The sequence below is a fragment of the Camelus bactrianus genome, chromosome 34 (assembly GCF_048773025.1).
Source record: "Camelus bactrianus isolate YW-2024 breed Bactrian camel chromosome 34, ASM4877302v1, whole genome shotgun sequence".
Classification (NCBI taxonomy): Eukaryota; Metazoa; Chordata; class Mammalia; order Artiodactyla; family Camelidae; genus Camelus; species Camelus bactrianus.
In genome coordinates, this window is record NC_133572.1 from 4,525,101 (window position 1) to 4,547,061 (window position 21,961).

Consider the following 21,961-nt stretch of genomic DNA (forward strand, 5'->3'; position numbering starts at 1 on the left):
CGCACGCTCTACCACTGAGCTCTGCTGTCCCCACTGGAGTGGGTTCTTGATGGAGACAGGGAGCTTTGAAAGAGAGGCCCCATCGTCCACACACACATACACACACTTAGGTCTAGGACAGTTGTACATCTGCAGGAAAGCTGTAAAGACAGCACGGGGAGGTCCCTCTCACCCCCCTGCGTCTCCCCTGTTGCTCACGGCTTCTATTCCCAGGGCGCGCTTGTCTCAGCTCAGAGACCCTCATCAGTACATTCCTCTTAACCAAACTAGACTTACTCGGATCTCACCTGTTTTTCCAGCCCTCCCCCTTTCTGTTCAAGGATCCCACCCACGGTACCACGTGGCAGGGGTCCTGTCTCCTCCGTCTCTCCTCTGGTCTGCGACAGTTTCTGTCTGTCTTCATTTTTCATGACTCAGACAGTTTTGGGGACTTCCAGTCAAGTACTTTGTAGCATGTCCTCAGGTGAGGTTTGTCCCATGATTTTTCATCTAAGAAGAACATGAGCGTGTGTGAAGTAAAGAAATTTCCAGTAAAATAGTGGGGAAAACTGTCCTTTCTCCCTGCCCCTGTCGAATGGGTGGGACTGCATCTGGCCTGAAGGTGGAATGTTTCCCTTTGGCTTTTGTAACCAGGTAACTGAGCAGAGCCTGGGCTGGAAGTGGAGGGGCTGGGCATTCTAATTCCGTCCCCACCAGACGGACTAGTGACGTGGGCCGATCACTGCCCTCTTTCTTGGCCCTGTGAGCATGGAGTTGTCTGAGCACCCTCTCTCTGCTCTGCAGCTATGCTTTAAAAGGCAAGGAAGGGCCACATCTCACCGTTCCTGTTTGACAGACAGGAAAACTAAAGCGATGAACCGCTAGGCCAGAATTCCAGACCCTCACCTGTGGACACCGCCGTGGGTGTAGACAAGGTTTTGACTCTACGGCAGGCTGAGGTCTTGGGTCACATTGCCTACTGTTGCTGCCTCTGCTCTCCACCCAACATGTCCAAACCCACTGCCAGTTCATAGGGAAAAGGAGAGAAACAGAGAAGTAGAGCAGAGGCCTGTCTATACTGTAGGCTGTCCCAGCCTCTGGGGCAGAGAACCCTGCTCCCAGAGGAGCAGGGCTCTGACACAGGGTGCCTCTGTTGAAGAGGGTGGGCTGGTGAAACCTGGGGCTGGCCGTTGGCCACGAGCCCACATGCCCTCGTCCAGCCGGCCACCACCCACAGCCTGTGAGTCATCCCAGCCAGCCCTGGTACGGGCCAGCGACGGGGAGGGGAGCTCAGCTGGCCTGGGGCCGGAGCTGGGGGTTGGGGGGTGAGCAGGGCCTCCTCCTCGGCACCAAGCTCAGCAGTTCGGGGCCAGGATTGGTGCCTGGGTCTTTGCTTACGGGGAGAGTCTGCCCTGTAGGGTCCAGTATCTCACCCGGCCCACCTGTGAAGTGGGATTTTCAGTAAATTGTAAGAGTGGACGTTTCCTTGGAGGTTTCTTGGCTGATGTTTGTAAGGATCATCCTAAACCTGGCATCGTGTGGTCAGCTTGTAAGGCTTCCCTGTGTGAGGAGGGAGGGACCCAACGTGGAGGAGGCTCCGGTCGTCCTTCTCTGAGCAGTGAGGGTTGGTAAGGACTCCCAGATGCCCTCGCAGCCCTTTGGGTGATTTTCTCTTCTTTTATTGTGTGGTATGTATACAGGGTAGCGCAGAAAACACAATGTAAAGATAACTGTGAAGTGAGTATCTGTGCCCCCACCAGTTAAAGCTAGCATGTTGCTGGTGCTGTAGGCCTCCACCACCCAAGCGCTAGTCCCTCGTTAGAAATCGTTCTCTCTCACTACAGGCCACCACTCACTCAACTTTATCACCTACATGCACCCCTAAACAGTCATTTTTAAATGAATGGAATCGTATCATGTGTGACTTGGGCTTCTTGCCTCTTTAACGTCCTGAGATGCACTCACAGTTTTGCATGGACTGCAGCTGATTCCTTTTCACTGCTGTATAATATTCCGTTGTCTGTGACATATCCATTCTACCCCTGTGCTGCTGGTGGAGAACTGGTTATTCCCAGCTGTCTAGTATTTTTCTCAAATGGCTTGATCTCCCATCTCTATCCCCACCTTGTCTGCTGCTACTGCCAGGTGCCTGGTGAGGGGCAGAGGCCAAGGGTGTCTCACCCACTGGTGCTTGGGGTCCCCCTGTCTCTGGCGGCCAGGCTAATGCCATCGTCCTGTGTGTCTTGCAGCTTGCCGGGATTGCGGTCCTTGCTGTCGGACTATGGCTCCGATTCGACTCGCAGACCAAGAGCATCTTCGAGCAAGAAAATAATAATTCCAGCTTCTACACGGGTGAGTAGGGGACACCTGGTGCTCCCTCCAGCTGCAGAGAGTCCGTGTTGATCCAGGGACTTGGCTTGAGGACTTTTGCGCCGGCCGCGTTGCCGGTCGGGTCCCTTTCCAGCCGTGCTGTTGTGTCGCTGTGCCCGTGAATTTGCATTTGTCGAGGTGGTTTCTTTTTCTCAGCTGACTGAGCCTGGCCTTTTGACCATTCTCTGGTGTGAAGTCGACTTTGCCAAAGCTGCTGTCACCCTGGAGGGTTTCAGAGCCTCGGCTTCTGTCCCTGATCCACTCTCTTAATTTCATGTCTTCTTGAGCTTGTTCATTTCCTTAATTTAAAAAACTTAAGAGGGGAGGGTAGAGCTCAAGGGTAGAGCACGTGCTTAGCATGCACAGGGTCCTGAGTTCAATCCCCAGTACCTCCGTTTAAATAAATAAACATATACATACATACATATATTAATACATACATAACTAATTACCTCTCCCCTCCAAAAAAATTTTTTGAAGAATAAAAAAAAGAAATTGTTCTGGGGATCCACAGTGCCCGGAGAAGGAGAGGGAACTGGTCAAGCTGGGCTCAGACCCAGAGGTCAGGCAGATGCATACGAGAGACTGGAAGAGGCCCCAGCCCTTCAGACCCCTGCGCTGGGGCACAGGCCATGCCTGTTTTTTCTCAAGTGCTTTTGCTTTAGGCCAGAGGCTTCCAGTTGGAACATGAATTGATCCAGCAGGTTTCTTTCCACACACAGGCGCCTTGGGCCTCTTACCGGATTGCCCGGTAAGCACCTCTCAGGGGAGTGGGAGCCCGGGGCCTATCCCCTGCAGCCTCCGAGTCAGCCCACAGCACCCGGCCCTCCTCTCCACAAGGCTGGGGGATAGGAAACACTTCATTTGCGAGAAACAAAAGCAGCCACCTATTTTTAGGAGGATGCTGACATGTCATCAGGCTCAAACTGTGAGTTTGGTCACTTCCTTTCCACCCACCAAAGAAGTTATTTTTTAGAAAAAGATGAGAAAACAGTCTGAAGAGGGTTATTGCCCAGGCTTCTAGGAAGAGCCCGGTGGCCGGTGGCGTGTGGGCCACCATCCCCCTGCCTCCGTCGCCACGGCAGAGGGTGGTCTCCCTGCTTCTATTGCTTTTTGGTGGTGGTGGTAGTTGAAGATTTTTTAGGGTGTGTCTCCCTATTGTCAGAAAGAGTGAGGGAAAGAAAAGCGCAACATATGTTTTAAAAAGAAAGAAAGAAAGAAAGAAAAAGCCACACACGCAGCAAGTTTTAGGGAGCAGGTTTCTGTGGTGCCCTGACTTGTTTTAGCAACGGTGTGTTTTGGTGACCACAGTGGAATGCCACCCCCTGGGCCGGGGCAGTGGGGCTGCAGGGCAGGGCGGGGACTCGAGGCCAGCCTTGTGCTCTCCACACCATGTCACAGCATATCACGACAGGGAGCTGGGGGCCCTCTGCGGGGAGAGCAGACCTGCGGGCAGGCAGGTGCCATTGTCCTAAAGAGAGACTCCAGGCTCTGCAGGGTGCCTGGCTCCACACCTCGGGTCACTCTCAGTGATGGCTTCTGTCTCCTGTTACCTAGGACTCTGGCTCACTCTGAGTGTTCTTAGCTGTGGGAGGTGCGGAGTAACGTGCCCGAGCTCACACCCCTCCCGAGGCAGGGCTCGGATTTGAAGCCAGGCCCAGGAACGCTGCCTCTGGGACGATCGGGCAGGGCCATGGGGGGCTGCCCCATGTGGGAATAGAAAATGTCTCCACCGACTGCACGTCCCCCTTGGTGGGCAGGGCCAGCTCTCCTGGCCTTTTGACTTCACCCCAGCTGTGGCTGGGGGACACAGGCCCTCAGCACCAGCAGCTCAGTGGGAGAGGCGGGCAGGGAAGTGACACCGTTGAAGGAGCCAGGCTGCCTGCGGGAACCTCCTGGGACTCAGTCCCCCAGGTCATTGGGGGGCCCTTCTGATGGTCAGTGGTCCTACCTGAAGTGACCAGGAGGTGGTCTGAAGACATATCCCAAAGAAACACAGCATGTGCCCCCCAAAAACACAAAAGAAAAAAGAAAAAGAAACACCCACCCCTACTCGGGGGCCAGTGGCCGCTGCCCCCTGAGCTCTGACGGGGAACCCGGCCCTCTGTGCCAGACCCCCTTCCTGCGAAAGGGCTCAGCTTCGAAGACTTCATTTTATTTGCAGAAGCCCAGGGACTAGGGGGTGATGCAACTGACACTAGAACGTGGTCAACTGAGTGACCACTTGGGCCTGGCCAGGCCCTTGTGCCTCACTGAGTGCTTTGGGAACCTGAGTAAGTGTCATCTGCAGGCAAAGGGCCAAGAAGGCTTCTGTGTCCCCTTCCCCCTCGGGCTGTGACATCAGCCTTTGTGTTACCCATGGCCCATTCCAGCAGAGTACAGCTCCACCCAGCTGCTATTCCTGACGTCCTGGGGTGACTGTCCCTTGCGCTGGGGCGCCAACCATCTGTAGGGTGACCCACCAGCCAGCCCGGCCATGCAGCCAGCCCTTCAGGAAACCTGGAGGGCCCAGGGGTGGCTCTTCTCCAGCGGGGCCACAGCTCTCACAGCAGAGAAAGGGTGTATAACCAGGCAAAGACGCAAGTAAAGGAAGAAACTTTACAACATTCAGAACGGTCTCTGGTGGATCCAAACAGCCGACAGCCTTATATGGGCCTTCTCTCCAATTCAGGGCCTGAGATCCAGCCTGTCAGCAGTGTCCGTATTCCCAAGCTGCAGATGTTGGGGAACTTCTTTTTCTTGGTCCCAGGCCAGCAGCCCTTCTCCGTAGTGTCCTTCCAGAACCTCAGCTCCTGAAGGAGGGCATCTTGGTGGGGCTCCAGCCAGGGGCCGGGCGTCTCCGCCCCGCAGGACTCCTCCCTCGGTGAGGTCTGGGCCGCGCTGTGCTGGCTTCCCCCAGCCAGCGCACGGCCTTGGGCGTTTGTTTTGCTGCTCTGTGCCTGGTTTTCCCCAACCTGGTGCCAGCAGAGTTTACACCCACCTCTCCAGGCTGAGACCTCGGTGCTTAACAAACGGAGCTCACTGTGGCCTCATTAACCAGCACAGCCATGGATGGAACAGAGAGGGACCAAGAGAGAGCCACTGCGGAGCAGACCCCAGTTCCTCTGAACCCCTGCCTGACTTATTTGGAGATAATAAACTGTCCTCAGCAAGTGGAGGCCCAGGCACTGCCAGATTTTGTTCTCCACACACACAGGTGTGGTGAGTGCTGTTGGCAGGATGGGGTCGGGGTGAGGACAGGAGGCCAACGCGTCCCCTCCCTTCCTGAAGCCGAGAGCCCCGATAAAGAAGGAAGGCTCTTGGCAGATGCTCCTGCTTAACTAGAGGCCTTTTTCTTTTTTTTTGGACTAGGCCTGTAATAGCCTGAAAAAAAGCAGAATAAACAGCCCTTAAGCAAGTGAGTACAGTAATCCTAGGGAAGACTCTGTGACGAATCACTTTTTCCGTGTGTCAGACCAAGGCTAAGATACACTGGTTTTATAAGGGGAACGTGCTTTGTCATTTATCACCATCAGCCTCTGCTAACGAGCTCGAGGGGTGTAGACGGGGAGGAGCCTCTCCGAGGGGAAGCCCTCTATGGCCCTTTGAAGCAGCAGGCCACGCCCTGCCGGGGCTCTAAGGCTCCCAGGCAGTGAGCCACCCTTCGGCTTGCTGAGTGCTGCTAAAATCCCCATGAACAGCCTCCAGGAAATTGTTCATCCTCATCCCTGCCGGGAGAGGGGGACGCCGAGACACCGCAGATCTGCAGCTGTTGGAGCAAGCCCGAAAACCAACAAGACCCTTAGTCCTAAAATCTTCCTCCGCGGAGCCCAAGCCCATATTCATTAAATATGAATATTTAATATTAATGGATAGGTCCATTAGGACAATGTTCTCTCCGTGGGAAAGGCTTTTTCCTTTAGTGGCTCTCTGTTGCCATTGCCCCACCTCCTCTGACTTCTGCCAGGGTTGCCCGGGCTTCTGGACTGGGATCTGGACTTAGAGAAAATGTGTCTGTCTGAGCATCCCCACTCAGCTCTATTTTATGTGCTTGGGAATCCTTTTGATCTCATAATACCCCCTATTTATTCAGCTCCTGCTCTGGAACTCAAAGGAGTGACCTCATCCTTCGTGGTCTTGCCCCAATGAGGAGAGATGAGGAGAATCATGAAATGGGGAGAAGCCTGGGCTGGATCCCTGTCCCAGCTCCCCACCAGGTCAGAGCCCAGACCCATAAGAGTCTGCCCTTCTCCTGTGCGTGGGCAGGGCTATCCCACCTCTGCAAGTCCAGCCTGTGGCCCCCTGTATTGGACGACCTAGGAGGATGGGACTCAACTCGAGGACAAGCTGCATTTGTCCCCTTGCCCAGTCTGGGCCGGGCATGCACGGGAACAATACCCATATTCATCAGGGTTTGCCAGCAAGCCCACGTGACTTGACATCACGACAGATGTGGGGGGAACGGGGAGAGGACAAACACTCCCTGTGTGCGCTGCGCCCTGGGCTACCCGTGAGCCCCAGCTGCAGGCCGTCTGCTCAGCTCGCTGCCTGCACAGCTCAGCCCCGCACGGAGGGTGCAGATGTGGGACAGTGAAGTCACTGTGACACCTGCCAGGGTTCTCGTTTCAGTATCCTGTTGTGTACTGTGGGGCAACGTCCCTACCTCAGGGAGGTCTCCCTGGTCCTGGTGAAATTCATCATCGCTGTGATTATTAACAATTGTCGTCCATCTTTCAATTAATAGTAGCTAATTGCATATCAACTAAACCTCAATTGAAAAATAAAAATTAAGAAAAATTTTTTTAAAGACTAACAGTGGCTAGCACGCGTGTACATTTGGATCACATCGGCTAATCCTCACAGCAGTCCTTGAGGCAGGCGCTTTTCCCATCCCGTTTGCAGATGGAAACTGTTGCCAAGGGAGGTTAAGGGTCTTTCTAAGGGCCACAGAGCCGGCTTTCAAACCCAGGCATTTGGGACTTCAAAGCTGGTGCCCTCAACCTGTGATGACATGTGCCTCTTCCAAAGGGGGACAGAACATGCCTGCAGGCAGCAGAGGCCTGGGACCTCTTTGCCAGTTTTCCCGTGGCGCCCGGGGTGGGGCAGCTGGGTGAGGGGTGGTCGCTGCAGGACTGCTGTGCTGCTTAAGGATGTGAGTGCACGCACGGGGGGCCCCTCTGGGCCTTCCCCGGGCAGGGTCTAGATGACTAGGGCCAGGGCTGTGCCTCGCTGTGTGCCCCTGTCCCAGGCCGGGGTTGCAGAAGTCATGGCCCTTCGTGGCCCCTCTCCATCAGACGCCCCAACTGACTGTTTAGATAGAAACAGGGTCACTCACCCTCCCTCTAGCACAGAAGATCCTTTCCACCCTTAAACCTGGAGCAGCTGAATCACAGCTGTGAGACCTTACTGATGTGCTATAAGGGATCTTTTGAAATTTTGTAGCAACCAACTTCTCATTTTACCAATAAGGAAATTGAGGCTCAGAGAGGGAAAGTGTCTTACCCAAGATTGCACAGCAGTTAGTAGCAGAGTTGGGCCCAGAACAAGGGTCTCCTGACAGCCAGGCTGTGTTCTTTGCACTAGAACAAGGTTCTCAGGCCCTCGGATGTTGCTGACTGTACCTGCCTGAATGCCACCTGGCAGCAGAGCCAGGAGGCATCTCCTCGGGGAATATGGCCAAGCTGGCCCACCCAGAGCACAGTTGTCTGGTTGTACACAGCCTCGTCCTGCTGCAAGCTTGCTCTGATAGCCTCTTCTGTCAGGTGGAGGCCAGCAGGAGGAGGCTTGTCAGAGTCCTGGGAAGTTACCCTGAGTTTGGAGGGTTGAATTTATTTAGCGGGAGTGGGTCCATCCAGCTGGAAACAGCTGACAGACTGGACCAGTTTTTCCTGAGTAGAATCTGGGGGGTGGGGGTCTGTGGATACCCCAGGTTGGGGCTAATGGGCACCTTCCAGGAAGGCTGAGGGTAAGGGAGCAGTGAGGGCTTGAAGGGGGTGGTCCTAGAGGAGGGATGGGTAGGGGGAGGCTTAAAAGCGGAGGTGAAGGAGGCTGTTTTGGAGGGCGGGGCTCTTCCCCCCTGAGATGAGGGCAGTAGGGCGGGGGGGGCAGCACAGAGTCACGTGCAGAGGGAAAGGAACCAGGAGTATCTGGGCCTCCACACTAATGTCTCCCTGTCCTGTCCTCTGCCCCGTCCCTCAGGAGTGTATATTCTGATTGGAGCCGGCGCTCTCATGATGCTGGTGGGCTTCCTGGGCTGCTGTGGGGCCGTGCAGGAGTCCCAGTGCATGCTGGGATTGGTGAGTGTCCCTGCTGTGTGCCCACGGCCCCTGGGTCTCCGAGGCCCCTACCCTAGGATCTCAGAGAATGGGGGAGGGGTGGGGAGGAACGGGTACCCGGGGGCCCAGCCCCACCCGCTCCCAGCCAGGCCGTCATCCCGTCCCTCCTCCCCTGTGCTGACGGCTCTCCTCTTCCTCCCTGTAGCCTCTGTTTCATCACTTCCCTTAGGCGACTAAATGCCAGGACTTTGTTTTCCCCTTTTTCGAGGACCACGTTTGCTTTCTTTCCCTGAACCCACAGGTACCTTCGCCTTCTCTTCTTGTTTCAAAATTTGCCACAGTTTTCCTTCATCTCCAGAGTGCATTCACTCCTTTCTTTCTGCAAACCTCTGGCTCTTGTGGGAGTGACGGGATGTTACCGCTGACTCTTAACGCCTTAGAAATACCAGTTCTGGGGTCTGTGCCTGCTCTCCTCCTGCAGCTTTTTCCCTCCTGGCCTTGGCCGGGCGCTCACAGTTCTGTAGACCTCCTCTGGCCCCGAACAGGCATCCATCCCCTCCCCATCAGACACCCGGGCCCCAGACACCCAGTCTCCAAAATGCCCTCTGCTGGCCCCGGGCGTCTGGCCGGGACCGCACCTCACCCCGCCCCTTCCCTTCCAGTTCTTTGGCTTCCTCCTGGTGATATTCGCTGTGGAAATAGCTGCAGCCGTCTGGGGGTACTCCCACAAGGACGAGGTAGGTTTTTCCACTCAGGCCCCTTGGGAGCTGGGGGTGCGGGGTGATCGTGGCAGAAGGGTGTCCTGGCTGGTCACTTGGGTCGACCTTCAACCATCAGGCGTGCCTCATGTCACCATGTTTCCCACGTGCACGTCAGAACAGGAGCTCCCCCAGGCGGGGGTGTGAGCATGTCCGCCACCCTGGGCGGGTGCAGTGCCAGCCCCCGCTTACTGAGCCCAGGACAGAGTAGGCGTCCAGGCAGCATCCTTGGGTCTCTGCGTCGGCGTCCCTCACACCTCAGCAGCCCTCCCCCAACTTCCCTGGCACATGACTGAGGAAAACATGGCTTTGTGTGGGCGGGACCCCCCTGCTCCATCACCTGATCTGTAAACATGTGCCGCCAGGAGCCGGGCCGCGCTCCCTGCAAGTCCAGAGATGCATGTGTTCCCTGCTCCAAGGAGCTTTGCCACCGAGTGCGGGAGAAAGATCTGATGAGTGTCACAGGGGTCATTTATATCCAAAAGCCCTGTGGGATCTGAAAGGCTGGGGTGGGGCTTCATGGAGACGGGGGTGTTGACCTAAACCTTGAAAGAAAGAGAGGATTTCCGGAGGAAAGTTGATGGAGGCAGGGGCTTCCCAGCCTTAGCAGGGAAGGAACAAAAGAAGAGAGATGCTGGATGCAGGGCGGGGTGGGCGATTTCATTATCCAGATGATAAAACCTGCAGCCGTGGAACTAAGAAGGGCTAACTACGAAAGATGCTAAAGAAGAAATGCTGGGTCAGTTCGCTGATGTTGCCAGGCATTCGTTAAACTGGGCTGCACCAGGTCCAGGAGGATAAGAATATTTGCTTTATGTTACAATATAATAGCTGGCACTTACATTTACTGTTCCCAGACACTAATGGCTTCACATGCAGTATCTCCTTTAAATCCTCACCATAACCTCTGAGGTAGGGACTGTTACAACCTCCAACGTCCCCATGCAGACACTCATGTAGAGAGGCTTGGTAATTTGCCCAAAATCACAGTCTGTAAGTGAAGACAAAAAGAACTAGCCAGGTCAGGAGTAAGATTTTTTTTTTTCCCTTAGATTCAGGAGATTCGACTTTGTTTCTAGATAGAACGAAAAGAGCTGAGCTGGGCTGAAGGGACCAATCAGAGGCGCAAGAGAAGAAGGGAAAATGGCTGGAGCGGTCCCTGGAGGATGTGGGAGGAGACGGGAGGGACCCTGGAGGCCAAGAGGGGCGAGCCTGGTCCAGCGGCCGGTCTGCCCTGTCACATTCCCGAGCATGGGAATTTGTGGCTAAGCGTGAACAAGATGGAACAGATGACATCTGCTCCTCTCTCATCTGTGCATCACAGGTGATTAAGGAACTCCAGGAATTTTACAAGGACACCTACAACAAGCTCAAAAACAAGGACGAGCCCCAGCGGGAGACGCTGAAAGCCATCCACTACGCGGTACGCCGTCTCCGCAGAGACACCGGCCCTTCCTCTCGCCCTCAGAACGCCTGTCCGTCTCTCTTTCAATCCTCTTTCTTATCTGCCTCGCTCACCCCCATCCCTGCTCCTCTCTCTGCAGTTGAACTGCTGCGGTGTGCTTGGGGGAGTGGAACAGTTTATCTCGGACATCTGCCCCAAAAAGAACATCGCCAGCCTCACAATTAAGGTAACTTCCACACCGGACTGTGCCCCTGCCCGGCTGCTCTGGGCAAACCCCGCAAGAGCAGACGTGTGCTCAGCCCTCTTGTTCCGGGAGGACAGCAGCCCCGGGCGGCATCTCCTTTCTCCCCAGCCCTGGGCCTCTGTTTCCCCAGGGTCAGCAAAACAAAGTCCAGACCAGGGAAATAACGAGGCATTCTAGCTGCCTGCAGCGAATGGGCACCTGGAACTGCCCGCCACCGCCCCAGCCCTCCAGCCATTGCGAGCTGAGGTGCTCTCGCGCCTGGACTCCTGCTTTTTAGACTTGTAAACGGCTCGTGATTGTAAGCTCACACTAATGTCCAGACTTCAGGGGGCAGGAAGTAACCCGGTGGCCAGATAAGAGATAGACCCACATTACCCTCTCTTCCTTCCCTGAATTCTCGCCCAAATTCAGGGGCCCCACCTCCCAGATCTCTCTCTTGGCTTCTTGCTGTCCACCAGCCAGTCCCCAGCCCTTTCTCTGGGAACACCAGCACTCTGGGTGTGAAATGGGTACTATGGGAAGGAGGATGGGCTTGGAGCAGAGTCTGTGTGTGACCTAGATCTTGGTTTGCCCCCCTAAGCCCTGCCCTCAAGCCATCGAAGAGGTCTTCCAAAACAAATTCCACATCATCGGCGCCGTGGGCATCGGGATCGCCGTGGTGATGGTGAGTGTGATGACGGTTGCCCTGGTGATAAGAGGGCATGGGGATGGAACGGTCCCCTTAGCAGTTAGGATTTATTAAGCACTTGCTCTGGCCAGGCACTGTTTTAATTAATCAACTAACTAATCAACTAATTTAATCCTCACCCTACCTATGAGGTGGGAACTATTAGTATTCCCATTTTACAGATTCGGGCACGGTGAGACAGAGGTTGAGTACGTTGATCAAAGTCTCTGTCTCTGAGCTCACAAGTGAGGTATCTGGGATTTGAACCGAGTGTGTCTCTGGAATCCATTCCCTTAACCATTAAGGTTCAGGGATAAATGTCCGGTGATTCCATGGCTGCCGGTCCACCAGCCACACTTGGAGCAGCAAGGATGTAGATCACCCAGACCTGTTAGTGACCCCGGGATAATCTTCAGAAAATGTCTTCACCACGCACCTGCTTTTCTTTGCCCCAAGAAAGTAGTTCAGTGAAAGCTGCATGGATGTGAACTGTTTCACCTCCCTCTGTGATGTGAAGGACATTCAAAGGTAGACAAACGGAAGGAAGGAAAAGCTTCCAGTAATCTACTCTCTTGCCAATCAGCCCCCAGAAACCATCAAGGGCCAACCGGCTTCTCTGGGGACCAGCCCTCCTCCTCCTCCAAAGACTATCCCAAAAAAAGAATGGCTTCATCTTCTAGAGATTCTCTGCCTCCTTCACCTGCATCTAAGAAAGGCTTGGAGCAGCTTTCAGTAAAAGGCATAACAATGCCTTTAAAACTAGAGTTGAAACACAGACAAACGTGAAGAGGGAAGGAAGAGTACTGGCCTGCAGGGACTGTTGGAATATCTGGAATTTGAGCCTTAACTTGAGCTCTGAGCTTGCTAGTCTCGTCCTGAAAGTTCCCCAGGAATCTTGCACGTGCAGTTAGCCGTAGCCTGTGGCTGCAGACTCAGACTCCCGCCAGCCAGCCAGCCAGCCAGCCTTCCACTGCCCCGCCTGCGTCCCTCTTGCTTCACACGCTTAACCTCGTTTGGCCTCACAAACAGATTCTCCTTGTCATCTGTCGTGGCCTGAATGCCTCACGTCTTCCCCTCTCCCTCGGCCTTCCTGCAGCGAAGCCACCCTGTTCCTCACCCTCCTTCCTGTCTTCCAGATCTTCGGCATGATCTTCAGTATGATCCTGTGCTGCGCCATTCGCAGGAGCCGAGAGATGGTCTAGAGTCAGCTTTGCACCCCTGAGCAGGAGAATTTACCCCTGAAGATTGCTGGTTATTTTCTCGGGGTTCTGTTTTTATTTTTCTTTGCCACTAATTTTAGTATTCATTCTGCATTTCTAAACAAAAAAAGTTATTCTATGTTTGTGTTTTTAATGCTTTATTCAATATTGATATTTGTAGTTAAGGGGTTTGGGGATTTGGATTTGCTCTGGTTTGTATTTTTTTCATTGTTTATTTTTGCTTATTATGTTAAGCAGAATTCCTGCAATGAAAGGTACTATATTTGCCAGACTCTAGACAAAAGATATTGTATATAAAGAGGTTTTTTTTTTTTGTCTTTAAATAGATAAAAAAATGTCTATCAAATTTAATCAGATTGTAACTTATGTTAAAGACAATTTGATACAGAATAAAAGATTATGACAATATGCAGAGCTGGTTTGGGGATTTTTTGCTTCTCTTATTTTTTTTAAGAGCTATTTATTTATTCAGATGTCTTTCACCTGCGATTTGCCCCAACAGTGTTCATATAGAAGTAGGTGGGCAGGTTGGTCTCCATGCTTTACTGGTGAAGAAATCAAGGCACAGAGAGATGAGAGGATTTTGATCCCAGACCACACCGTGGTTCACAGCATCAACACTGGACCCTAGCCCGGGACTCTCTCTCGCAGCAGTGTGACGTGTCTTGGGGACACAGCAGTAAACACGAGCGCCCTGATGGCAGGGACTTTGTTTTATTTGCTGCTGTACCCTCGGCACCTAGAACCTACTGTCTAGGGCATAGTAAGTACTCAGTATTTGTTGGTTGAGTAAATGAGAGTGAGGGTATGCCCATCAGGGTGTCATCGGAGGAGCAGAGCATTAAATACTTCTTTACAGGGATGTGACCTTACACAGTCGCTGGAGCTGGTTAAGCAGCTTTATAAGACTTGCCTTTGCTTCTGACGCTGGAACCTGACGCCCACAGAGCAGTCGGGAAGGGCAGGTGGATGTGAAGCGGAGGAGAGTGAGAACAAGGAGCCCGAAGCCGAGTCCGTTCTTGTTCTTGATGGTGGTGGTGTGGGTCCTGCAGAGGCGGGGACCCGGTGCAGTGGAACCAAGCACACACTGGCTGGGATGTGGGGGGGCTGAGTGAGCCAGCAGGGAAGCAGCCATTCGTGGGAGCTACAGAGGGACCACCGCCCCCTTCCCCGCTCCAGTGGTGCTCCACTCTAGCCACAAGCCAGCAGGCAGGGGAAGGCTGGCGAGGGTCAGCCTCACCAGGGTGGCCACCTACAAGCCACCAGGCAGGAGACATCGTCCCCACTCTGAAAGTCTCCAATCTAGAGAGCGGTTCAGAGCCCTCGGCCGGAAATTGGAACACAGCAAGATAAACGCTGCAGGAGAGGAAATACAGAAGTGGAGGAAACCTGTTTTTATTTTCCATTCCTTGATTCAGTTGAGGCTTTTCCTTAATACTAAAATAAATGAATAAAAATGGCCTGAATGCCATTCTATTAAAAACAAACAGAACACCAATGTTCACAGGAGCATTACCCTCAAGAGCCAAAGGGTACAAACAATTCAGAGATCCCTCAACAGAAGACTAGATGAACAAAATGCGGTAGATCTGTACCATGGAATACTATTTTGCCTTAAAAAGAAATGAAATCCCAACACATGCTACAACATGGACGAGCCTGGAAGGCGTGATGCTAAGCAAATGAGCCAGACAAACAAGAACAAGTACTGTATGACCCTAAATAGATGAGGGACCCAGACTAGGGAAATTCATAGAGACAGAAAGTAGATTGGAGACAACCAGGGGCCAAGGGAGGGGAGAACAGGGCAACAAATTCAACTAGAAGCAGCTGGACAGGAAAGGTTACTACTACACCCGGTGCCCTTCAAGGACTGAAAGCGGGGCGCTTTCAGGTCCCCAAACCCCCGGCACGTTCCTTAAGGGCCCACCTCCCCAGGTCCCTCGTCCTACAGAGTGAAGCTGAGTGCTGCGAGGGCGGAGCCAAGACCCTGCCTGTGCCCCAGCCCTCATCCTGTGCTGCTGTCCGTCTCCTCCCCCAGGAAGGAGGTTTTAGCTAGCACATTAAGAACCCCCAGGGCAACAATGAAGTTTTGTTTCACTGACAGTTAGTCTGCTGTATCTCATGAGCTTCATGGGCACAAGACAGAAAGATGAGTGGACTTAACAGCGCATTGGCAGATCCATAGCTGGGTGAAGACCCCCATACAAGGGGCAGGGTCTCCACTGTTGAGCTAGGGCGTCCAGCTTGGCCTTACCCTGCTCAGTGTTCTAAATAATAACTTGGAAGATTATTAAATATGGTAGGTTCAACAAAGCTCCAAGGAATATCTAGTCATCTGGGTAACAGAATTATAGTTCAAAGAGATCTCAGGGTCTGGAATAAAGGATTATGACACCCAAAGGATATATCTTAACAGGAATAAATAATCAGGAAATGAAATCAAGCAATCCATATAATATGTTTAACATAATTCCTCACCCTTGCACTTTAAGGAGCTGAGTAAGTTTAGCACATATTTGGCTGGTTGGATAATAGGGTTTATCCATCATATGTTAAGTCTGGAGGCAACCACAGGTGTTGATGTAGCAGCAAGGCACTGTCAAAGATGGCATCTCTCTGATTCTCTTGGCCTGCCCTGCATGGTCACAAGGTAGCTGCCACAGTTCCAACCATCTCTACGTTCACAGCAGGAAGTAGGGGAGAAGAGCAAATGCTTGCTACAATCTTTTTTTAAAAATCTAAAATGCCACAACATTGTAAAATGATTATAAATCAATAAAAAATGTTAAAATCAATCAATCAATCGATCTAAAATGCAAAAGCTTCTCCCAACAAACTGGAAGCCAACTTCTACTTGCGCACCATTGGCCGAAATCTGTCACCTGGGTACCATAGCTATAAAGGAGGCTGAGAACATGAGTATCTAGTTTTTCCATCTATAGTGAAAGTGGGAAAGGAACAAATGAGTTATGAGAGCTTTATCCGATTTTACAGTAGGAGAACTTGAGGTTCAGAGAAGTTAAATATTTGCCCCGAGATCTTCCAGTTCACATACTGGATACAGATTTGAATCCATGTCTGTCTTTCTTCGGTCTTACTGCATATTTCGCACAGTGGTGCCTCCCAGGATTAATATCATAGAAAGAAATTTAACAGAGACATCCTGGAATGCCTTTTGATTGAAAGAACTCAATTCCATCAATGCAAGTTGGAAAACAATTTCATTTGAAAAAAGACATGGAACTGTAGCTTACCACAAACCTAACAGAAGCCAAAACTGTGAGGTCAGGATGTCTTGAGCTCCGTCCAAGGAGGTGGGTGTCCAGATGGAAGGAGATACTAAAGCCACAGGTACATCGGTCAGGCCCCAGGGCAGTAGGATGATCCAGTCAGATCAGAAAGGAGGGTGGGCAACCACAGAGACCTAGGGAAGGGGCAGACCTAAAACCCTGTCGTCCAAGAGGAGACGCAGGACCAGGGGATTCAAACCTGGGTGGGATGGGAAACCAACAACACAACAAACTATTCTCAAACGTCTAGAGGTTGTAAGGTGGACCGGGGTATATGTCGTCCCAGAGGCCACAGTGAGGACTCGGGGGTGGAACTCACAGGAAGCAGATTTTGGCTTAACACCAAGAAAACTCCTTAAAACCAGGGCTGTCCAATAAAGCAGGGAGCCCCCGGATGTGAAGGGGGCTCCAGGAGAGGCTGGAGATGGGGTTGTGCCAATTCCTACACCATGGAGGTTTTAGGAACTCTGACATCTCCTCCACTTTAGAGATCTCATCTGTCGGTCTCCAAGCAGACGCTCAGGAAACCAGAGCTCTCGCTCTATTTTTTTTTCACTTAGGGGTGAGTGAGTAGGAACAAGGGTGAAGAGAGGACCTCTAGTAGAGATTAAGGTGATAGGAGTGGTGAACGTTTCCATGGACAATCCCAAAGTATTTCAAAATAATGCCTTATCTCTGAAATTGTTGCATTTTTTCCATATCCAGTGCCATTCTTGGGCTGTTCAAGATGCAAGCAGACAGGGTAGGGGATCGCTGGGGAGAGAGAACCAGGTACAGCTTCCTTGATGTAAGAGAAGCCATTTTTGGCTTAAGCCATTTTGTGACCTAAGCCTGGCCACCATGCCTGCCCTTGAACAGGTCCAGTAATTAGTGATCTTAAGGGAATAAAGGAATACAGGAACACAGGAAAAGCTGTCAAGAAACATTAGTTCAGCCATAAAACAGAGTCCTCGTCCCTCCTCAAGGAACATAACAGTCTGACACACATCTTGGAGTTCTGCAGGGACCACGGCCCCCACCCAAGTGGAAGATGGAACGATGCTCTTGACCTTTTCTGACCCTGGGACATCAATCGACTAAAGCCTGGACTCTGTCCACCTTGGCCCCAATTCTATGCTGAATTCTCCTCTGCTCAAGCCCCTTTATAAATACGCATGTACCTTTAGCTTGAAACTTCCCCAGCTTTGCTGTTCAGGGAGACACTGTTTTGGGAGAAAAAAAAAACCCGGTGTTCTTACGGGCTGCAAGTAATAAACACTTCCTTCTCCCAGTCTTTGCCTTGGTTGTGTCTTTTGGTTCGACACTTGCCAGAAGGTGAAGCCAGTTTTCAGGCAACAAAGATGCAAAGAAAAGCTCACCCTACCCTTAACTAATTGGAAGGATATTTAGCATCTCAGCAGCCACACTGTGACGTCTGCATCTCTGCATTTTCCAGCCTGGACTGGACAGCAGACCTAGTAGAGGCCTGAGACAGTGGCTCATCCCAGCTCTGCACACGGCATCTCTGCTTCTCTCTGCATCTCACAGTCAAGCGCCCTGAGCCGAAAGGATCTAAACAGGTAGTCGGCACTATCCAACAGGAAGCCTCCCCACTGGTACCTCTTGTGGGGACACAGATCCCGGATCCCTGGTCCCACTGCTCATAGCAAAGGGAGTGGTGTCCATGTTCAGGACGCCCCACGGCCTTCCAAGCACAGGAAATTAGGCAAAGAGAACTTCCTGAGACACCCTTCCTGGCTAGAGCTAACTGGCTCAAGGACCACCTGGGACAGCTACCCTAGATGACCCCATCCATAGTCTTTACACCCCAAGGGGCCCTGCAATGGAATTCGAGGAGTAAATGGGTCTGTGGAGAGGGGTGTTCTCAAATAAGTGTGACTGCCCTCTGAGAAGGGTGGGATTCTGCATGCAGGTCTTTGGGAAAAGGAAGTTACAGAGAGGGTCTAAGAACCCTGGGAAGTCAATGGCAGAGTCAACTACAGGGTCATGGGTCCAAGCCAGGGATCATCAGAGTCTTAGGACTTGATTCCACCAAGCTAAGCTCTCTGCTCTCCCCCGGCCCAGCCCAGCCTCAGTTCCAGTGCTGCCTTGGAGAGCCCTAAGCAGCTAATGTAATAGTTTCCACTCAAGCACTGGCTGGCAGATCCCTGGAGAGCTAATTCGATTTCTTGCCTTTTAAATTGGATTTCCCCAAACCATCTGCTTCCCCTGTGGCGATGCAGGCAGAATCAGATCTTATTCCAGGGTAGACTCCCCACTGCTCTGCAATGCCTCCCGCCCCAAGCCAGGCGGTGAGGGACCCAGCGGGGCCATTCTAACACACCCTGCAAGGACCCACAGATCTCAGCAGAGTTTGGGCTGCCCAGCTGCCCTCAGTACTGCCCTGGGAGTTGAGGATACCAGCTGAAAATCGTTACTCCCCACCTGCCTCTACAAGGATGAAGTCAGAGGCACTGCAGTCCCTGACATTCAACACACCCTGAAAGGAGTTCAGAGCAGAGATCAGGAATGAGGCACTCTTTGCTCTGGGAAAAACTGGCGGAACACGCCTTCAAATCATTAGATATTTTCAGATTTTTTGAGCCCAGTTTCTTGAATCTTCTCTTATCTAGAAGAGCACTGAAACCACAGACAGAGACATCTGCTCCTCGTGACTAGCAGCATCTTCTGCCTGGACACATGCTTGACTGCACACATTCTCTAAATCTCTAAAATCATCTATGTGCTGACCTCCCCGCTATCTTTGGGAGCAGTTCCTCAGGGCCGTCTGAGAGGCTGTCTCCTCGGCTACAGTCCTCATCTGACCCCAAATAAAATGTAACTCACAACTCTCATGTGTGCATTTTTTTGTTCAGCCGATAGGAAGACACATGGATTATTCTATAGGCTCATCATACAGGTAATTTGAGGGTCAAAGGAAATGCGTGGGCTTGCCCAGGACCTCAGAGCTCAAGCAGGCCTAAAGAAGCCCCACGGCCGTGGGAAAGGGACTGTCCGGGAGGAAGTCATTGTCCTCCCCGCTCCAGGCTCTTCTGGCTGGGCTAAGAATGAAATTGACATGAGACAGATTCACAGGGAGAAAGGCAAATAAAGTTTCTACATGAAAGAGACCAGGAAATCTGAGTAATCCTCACCTTAAACACCATCCTCAGCTGAAGACAAACGCGGGTGTTGAGGGTGGGGAAAGCCAATTACAGGAGGTGATGGGGAAGAGCACAGCAAACAAGGGTAAGGTTGTGATGCAGACTCAAGTCAACCCTTTCTCCATTGATAAAGAGTTTCTAGGAATCCAGTCCTTTTCTTCCTGGTACCACGAGAAAGACACCCTTACAAATGGAAGTTTCCCTTCTCAATGGAGATGTTTCTGACAAAAGGCTAACGCCTCCTTTTGCAGAGTTTATTTCAGGTCTCCTGTTTCTTAGGAAATTACCAGCTTAACAAAATTAACATGCCAAAGAGACTCATTTTGCGGTGGCAAACTCGGGTCCCCTACAGGAAAGAGACATTAAAATAGATCTACATTCAAAAGATGTCCCCGACTGGGGAGAGGGTATAGCTCAGTGGTAGGGTGTGTACTTAGCATGCATGAGGTCCTGTGTTCAATCCCCAGTCCCTCCATTAAAGATAATAATAATAAATAGGTAAATCTAACTACCCCCGCCTCAAAAAAAACTAAAAAAAATTTAAAAAACAAAACAAAAGATGGCCTTGGCCTTGGTTTCTTTGTGTGTAAGTTGGAGCTGATAAAACATGCCTCAGAGGGTACTTTTGAAAATTAAAAGTATTAAAAAGAAGCGAGCTATCAAGCTGGAAAAAGAGCTGGAGGAAACAAAGGCATCTTAGCAAGTGAAAGGAGCCAATCTGAAAAGGCTCCCTGCTGTATGATTCCAACTGCATGACATTCTGGAAAATGAAACCGCACCCACAGGGTTAACAGAGACCGGTGGATAACAGAAATTCTTGAGATTGTCCTACAGAAGAGCAGGTAAGGGAACAGCTTGTTTAAAACCCCTCTGCTTGTAACCTGCCTTAACCATCCCTATAAGAGAACACCTCTGACCGACGGGTCATGCTAGTAACAGGGATGGGGGTCGGGGGTGCTTGAGCTGTTTTGAAACTTGGAATCAACTCTCATCCAGTTCGTAGTTTAGCCCATGAATGACATATGGGGCACCTCTTGGTTTACAGCAAAGGCAGAGAAGGAAGGTCACATCAAGCACTTCAGTTAAGCACAAATCTCTCCCAGGGAGAGCACTGTTTTCTCAAACCCTGGCTGACATAAGCAAATTTCATCATTTCCTCCATAAATAACTGGCTATTACATTTAGTATCACTTACATCTCCTTTCAATTGTGGTGGGTTGGGAATTGTTAAATAACCCATATATAATCATGATCTAGTCAAGAAGACAGAGTCCAAAATGGGTAATTTATCAGAGAATTTAACGTAGGGAATTGGTTAAACAGGTTTTGGAGGACAGAAAAATCAAAAAGAGAACAGAAATAATAACCAAGGGGAACAGCTCCCAGCCCCGGCGCTGGGAGAACAGAGGGCAGAGGTGGGGTTACTGGACCCTAGAAGCTGGGAGGAGGGGCCCTGCTGAGCTGGGACAGACTCTGAGGAGGGGCCATGTCCCCGCTGCTGGCACCTCTGAGGGCCGCAGAGAGGCTGGTTCTGGGGGTACCACAGCCTACGCCTCTGATCATTGGCGTGGGATTCCTAAAACCTTCACCCGACTGGGAGCTCAGAAAAGCAGTTAGGGGAGCAGAGGGGAGCAGGCAGAAAGGAAGAGCTGGCCACCCCCTTCCCTAAGGCAGGCCCCTCAAGAGGCAAAAGGGAAAAACGGTCATAACTTTGACTGTAATTGGCAGCTATGGCTGTTATCTGTGGCTCAACCTTGTAATTCTGGAATGAAGACTGTGTTTTGCATCTAAAAGTCACTACAGACTTTGCCCTAAAAGCCACCAGGAAAGTCTTGGGACTGCCACACATCACTGCTGGGACAGGGAGATCTACCCGCATTGAGCACAACTGGGGAACAGAGCAGACAAAAGAGAGTCTCTGTGACATTGCAACCCACCGGCCCTGCTAACAGACCAGGTGCAAATGTCACAGCCTGGCACCTAGCTGACACACAGCAGATGAAACTTACTTTGAATCCCAGGGCTCTCACTCCTCCTGTGAGGCTACACTGATGGTAACTCAAGGATGTTGGAACTCTACCTGGTCCAACACTGCAAACTCCACAGGCCCAGCTGCGCCAGGAGCAGGCTGATGGAGGGAGAGGGTGGCTCTGGGAGCCCCCTCTCAGAGTGGGAGGGGTGGCCTCAGACTGGGCTTCCCAACCTTACCCGGGAGTGGCGGTGCCCAGGTGCTGGGCCGCTCCCGCAACCACCAGGCTGGGAAGTCCAGGCCGGCCGGCCCCAAGCTGCCTGTGGGCCTCGGCACCGAGGAGGCTGCTTTAGAACTCGCCTTACGAGAAAGGCTGAGCGCCCGCCCCTGGCACATGCCAAAGTGACCCTGCCGACCCTGCGCTTGTAAATTTTTCCTGCCCACCCCCCAGATAAATAAATAAAGCCCATCCCTTTTCCCATGCCCTGGGATACTGGGAGATTCATCCTGAATCCCAGTGCTTAGCAGGTGGGGACCCAGGTGGAACCCACCTGCAGGAGAGTTCCAGATCAACTCTGGGGAACACGAAACAGCAAATGGACAGACGTTCTATATTCGGGTCTCATACCTTCTACTCAAATGTAATTGGGTCTCCTTCC

At 51.9% G+C, this 21,961-nt stretch overlaps 1 protein-coding gene and 1 long non-coding RNA gene across 2 annotated transcripts in view; one reads left to right on the forward strand and one right to left on the reverse strand.

Annotated features, from left to right (window-relative positions):
• The window catches only part of CD9 (CD9 molecule), a 30,698-nt gene extending 17,393 nt beyond the window's left edge, over positions 1-13,305 (forward strand). Inside the window, exons 2-8 of the mRNA XM_010957746.3 lie at positions 2,229-2,331; positions 8,527-8,624; positions 9,266-9,340; positions 10,686-10,784; positions 10,906-10,992; positions 11,591-11,674; positions 12,814-13,305. Coding sequence (XP_010956048.1) covers positions 2,229-2,331; positions 8,527-8,624; positions 9,266-9,340; positions 10,686-10,784; positions 10,906-10,992; positions 11,591-11,674; positions 12,814-12,879 — 612 coding nt within the window. The 3' untranslated portion in view covers positions 12,880-13,305. The remainder of the gene's footprint in view (positions 1-2,228; positions 2,332-8,526; positions 8,625-9,265; positions 9,341-10,685; positions 10,785-10,905; positions 10,993-11,590; positions 11,675-12,813) is intronic.
• Positions 1-21,961, reverse strand: part of LOC123617597 (uncharacterized) — a 57,495-nt gene that overhangs the window by 12,528 nt on the left and 23,006 nt on the right. The gene's annotated exons all lie outside the window — the stretch shown is intronic.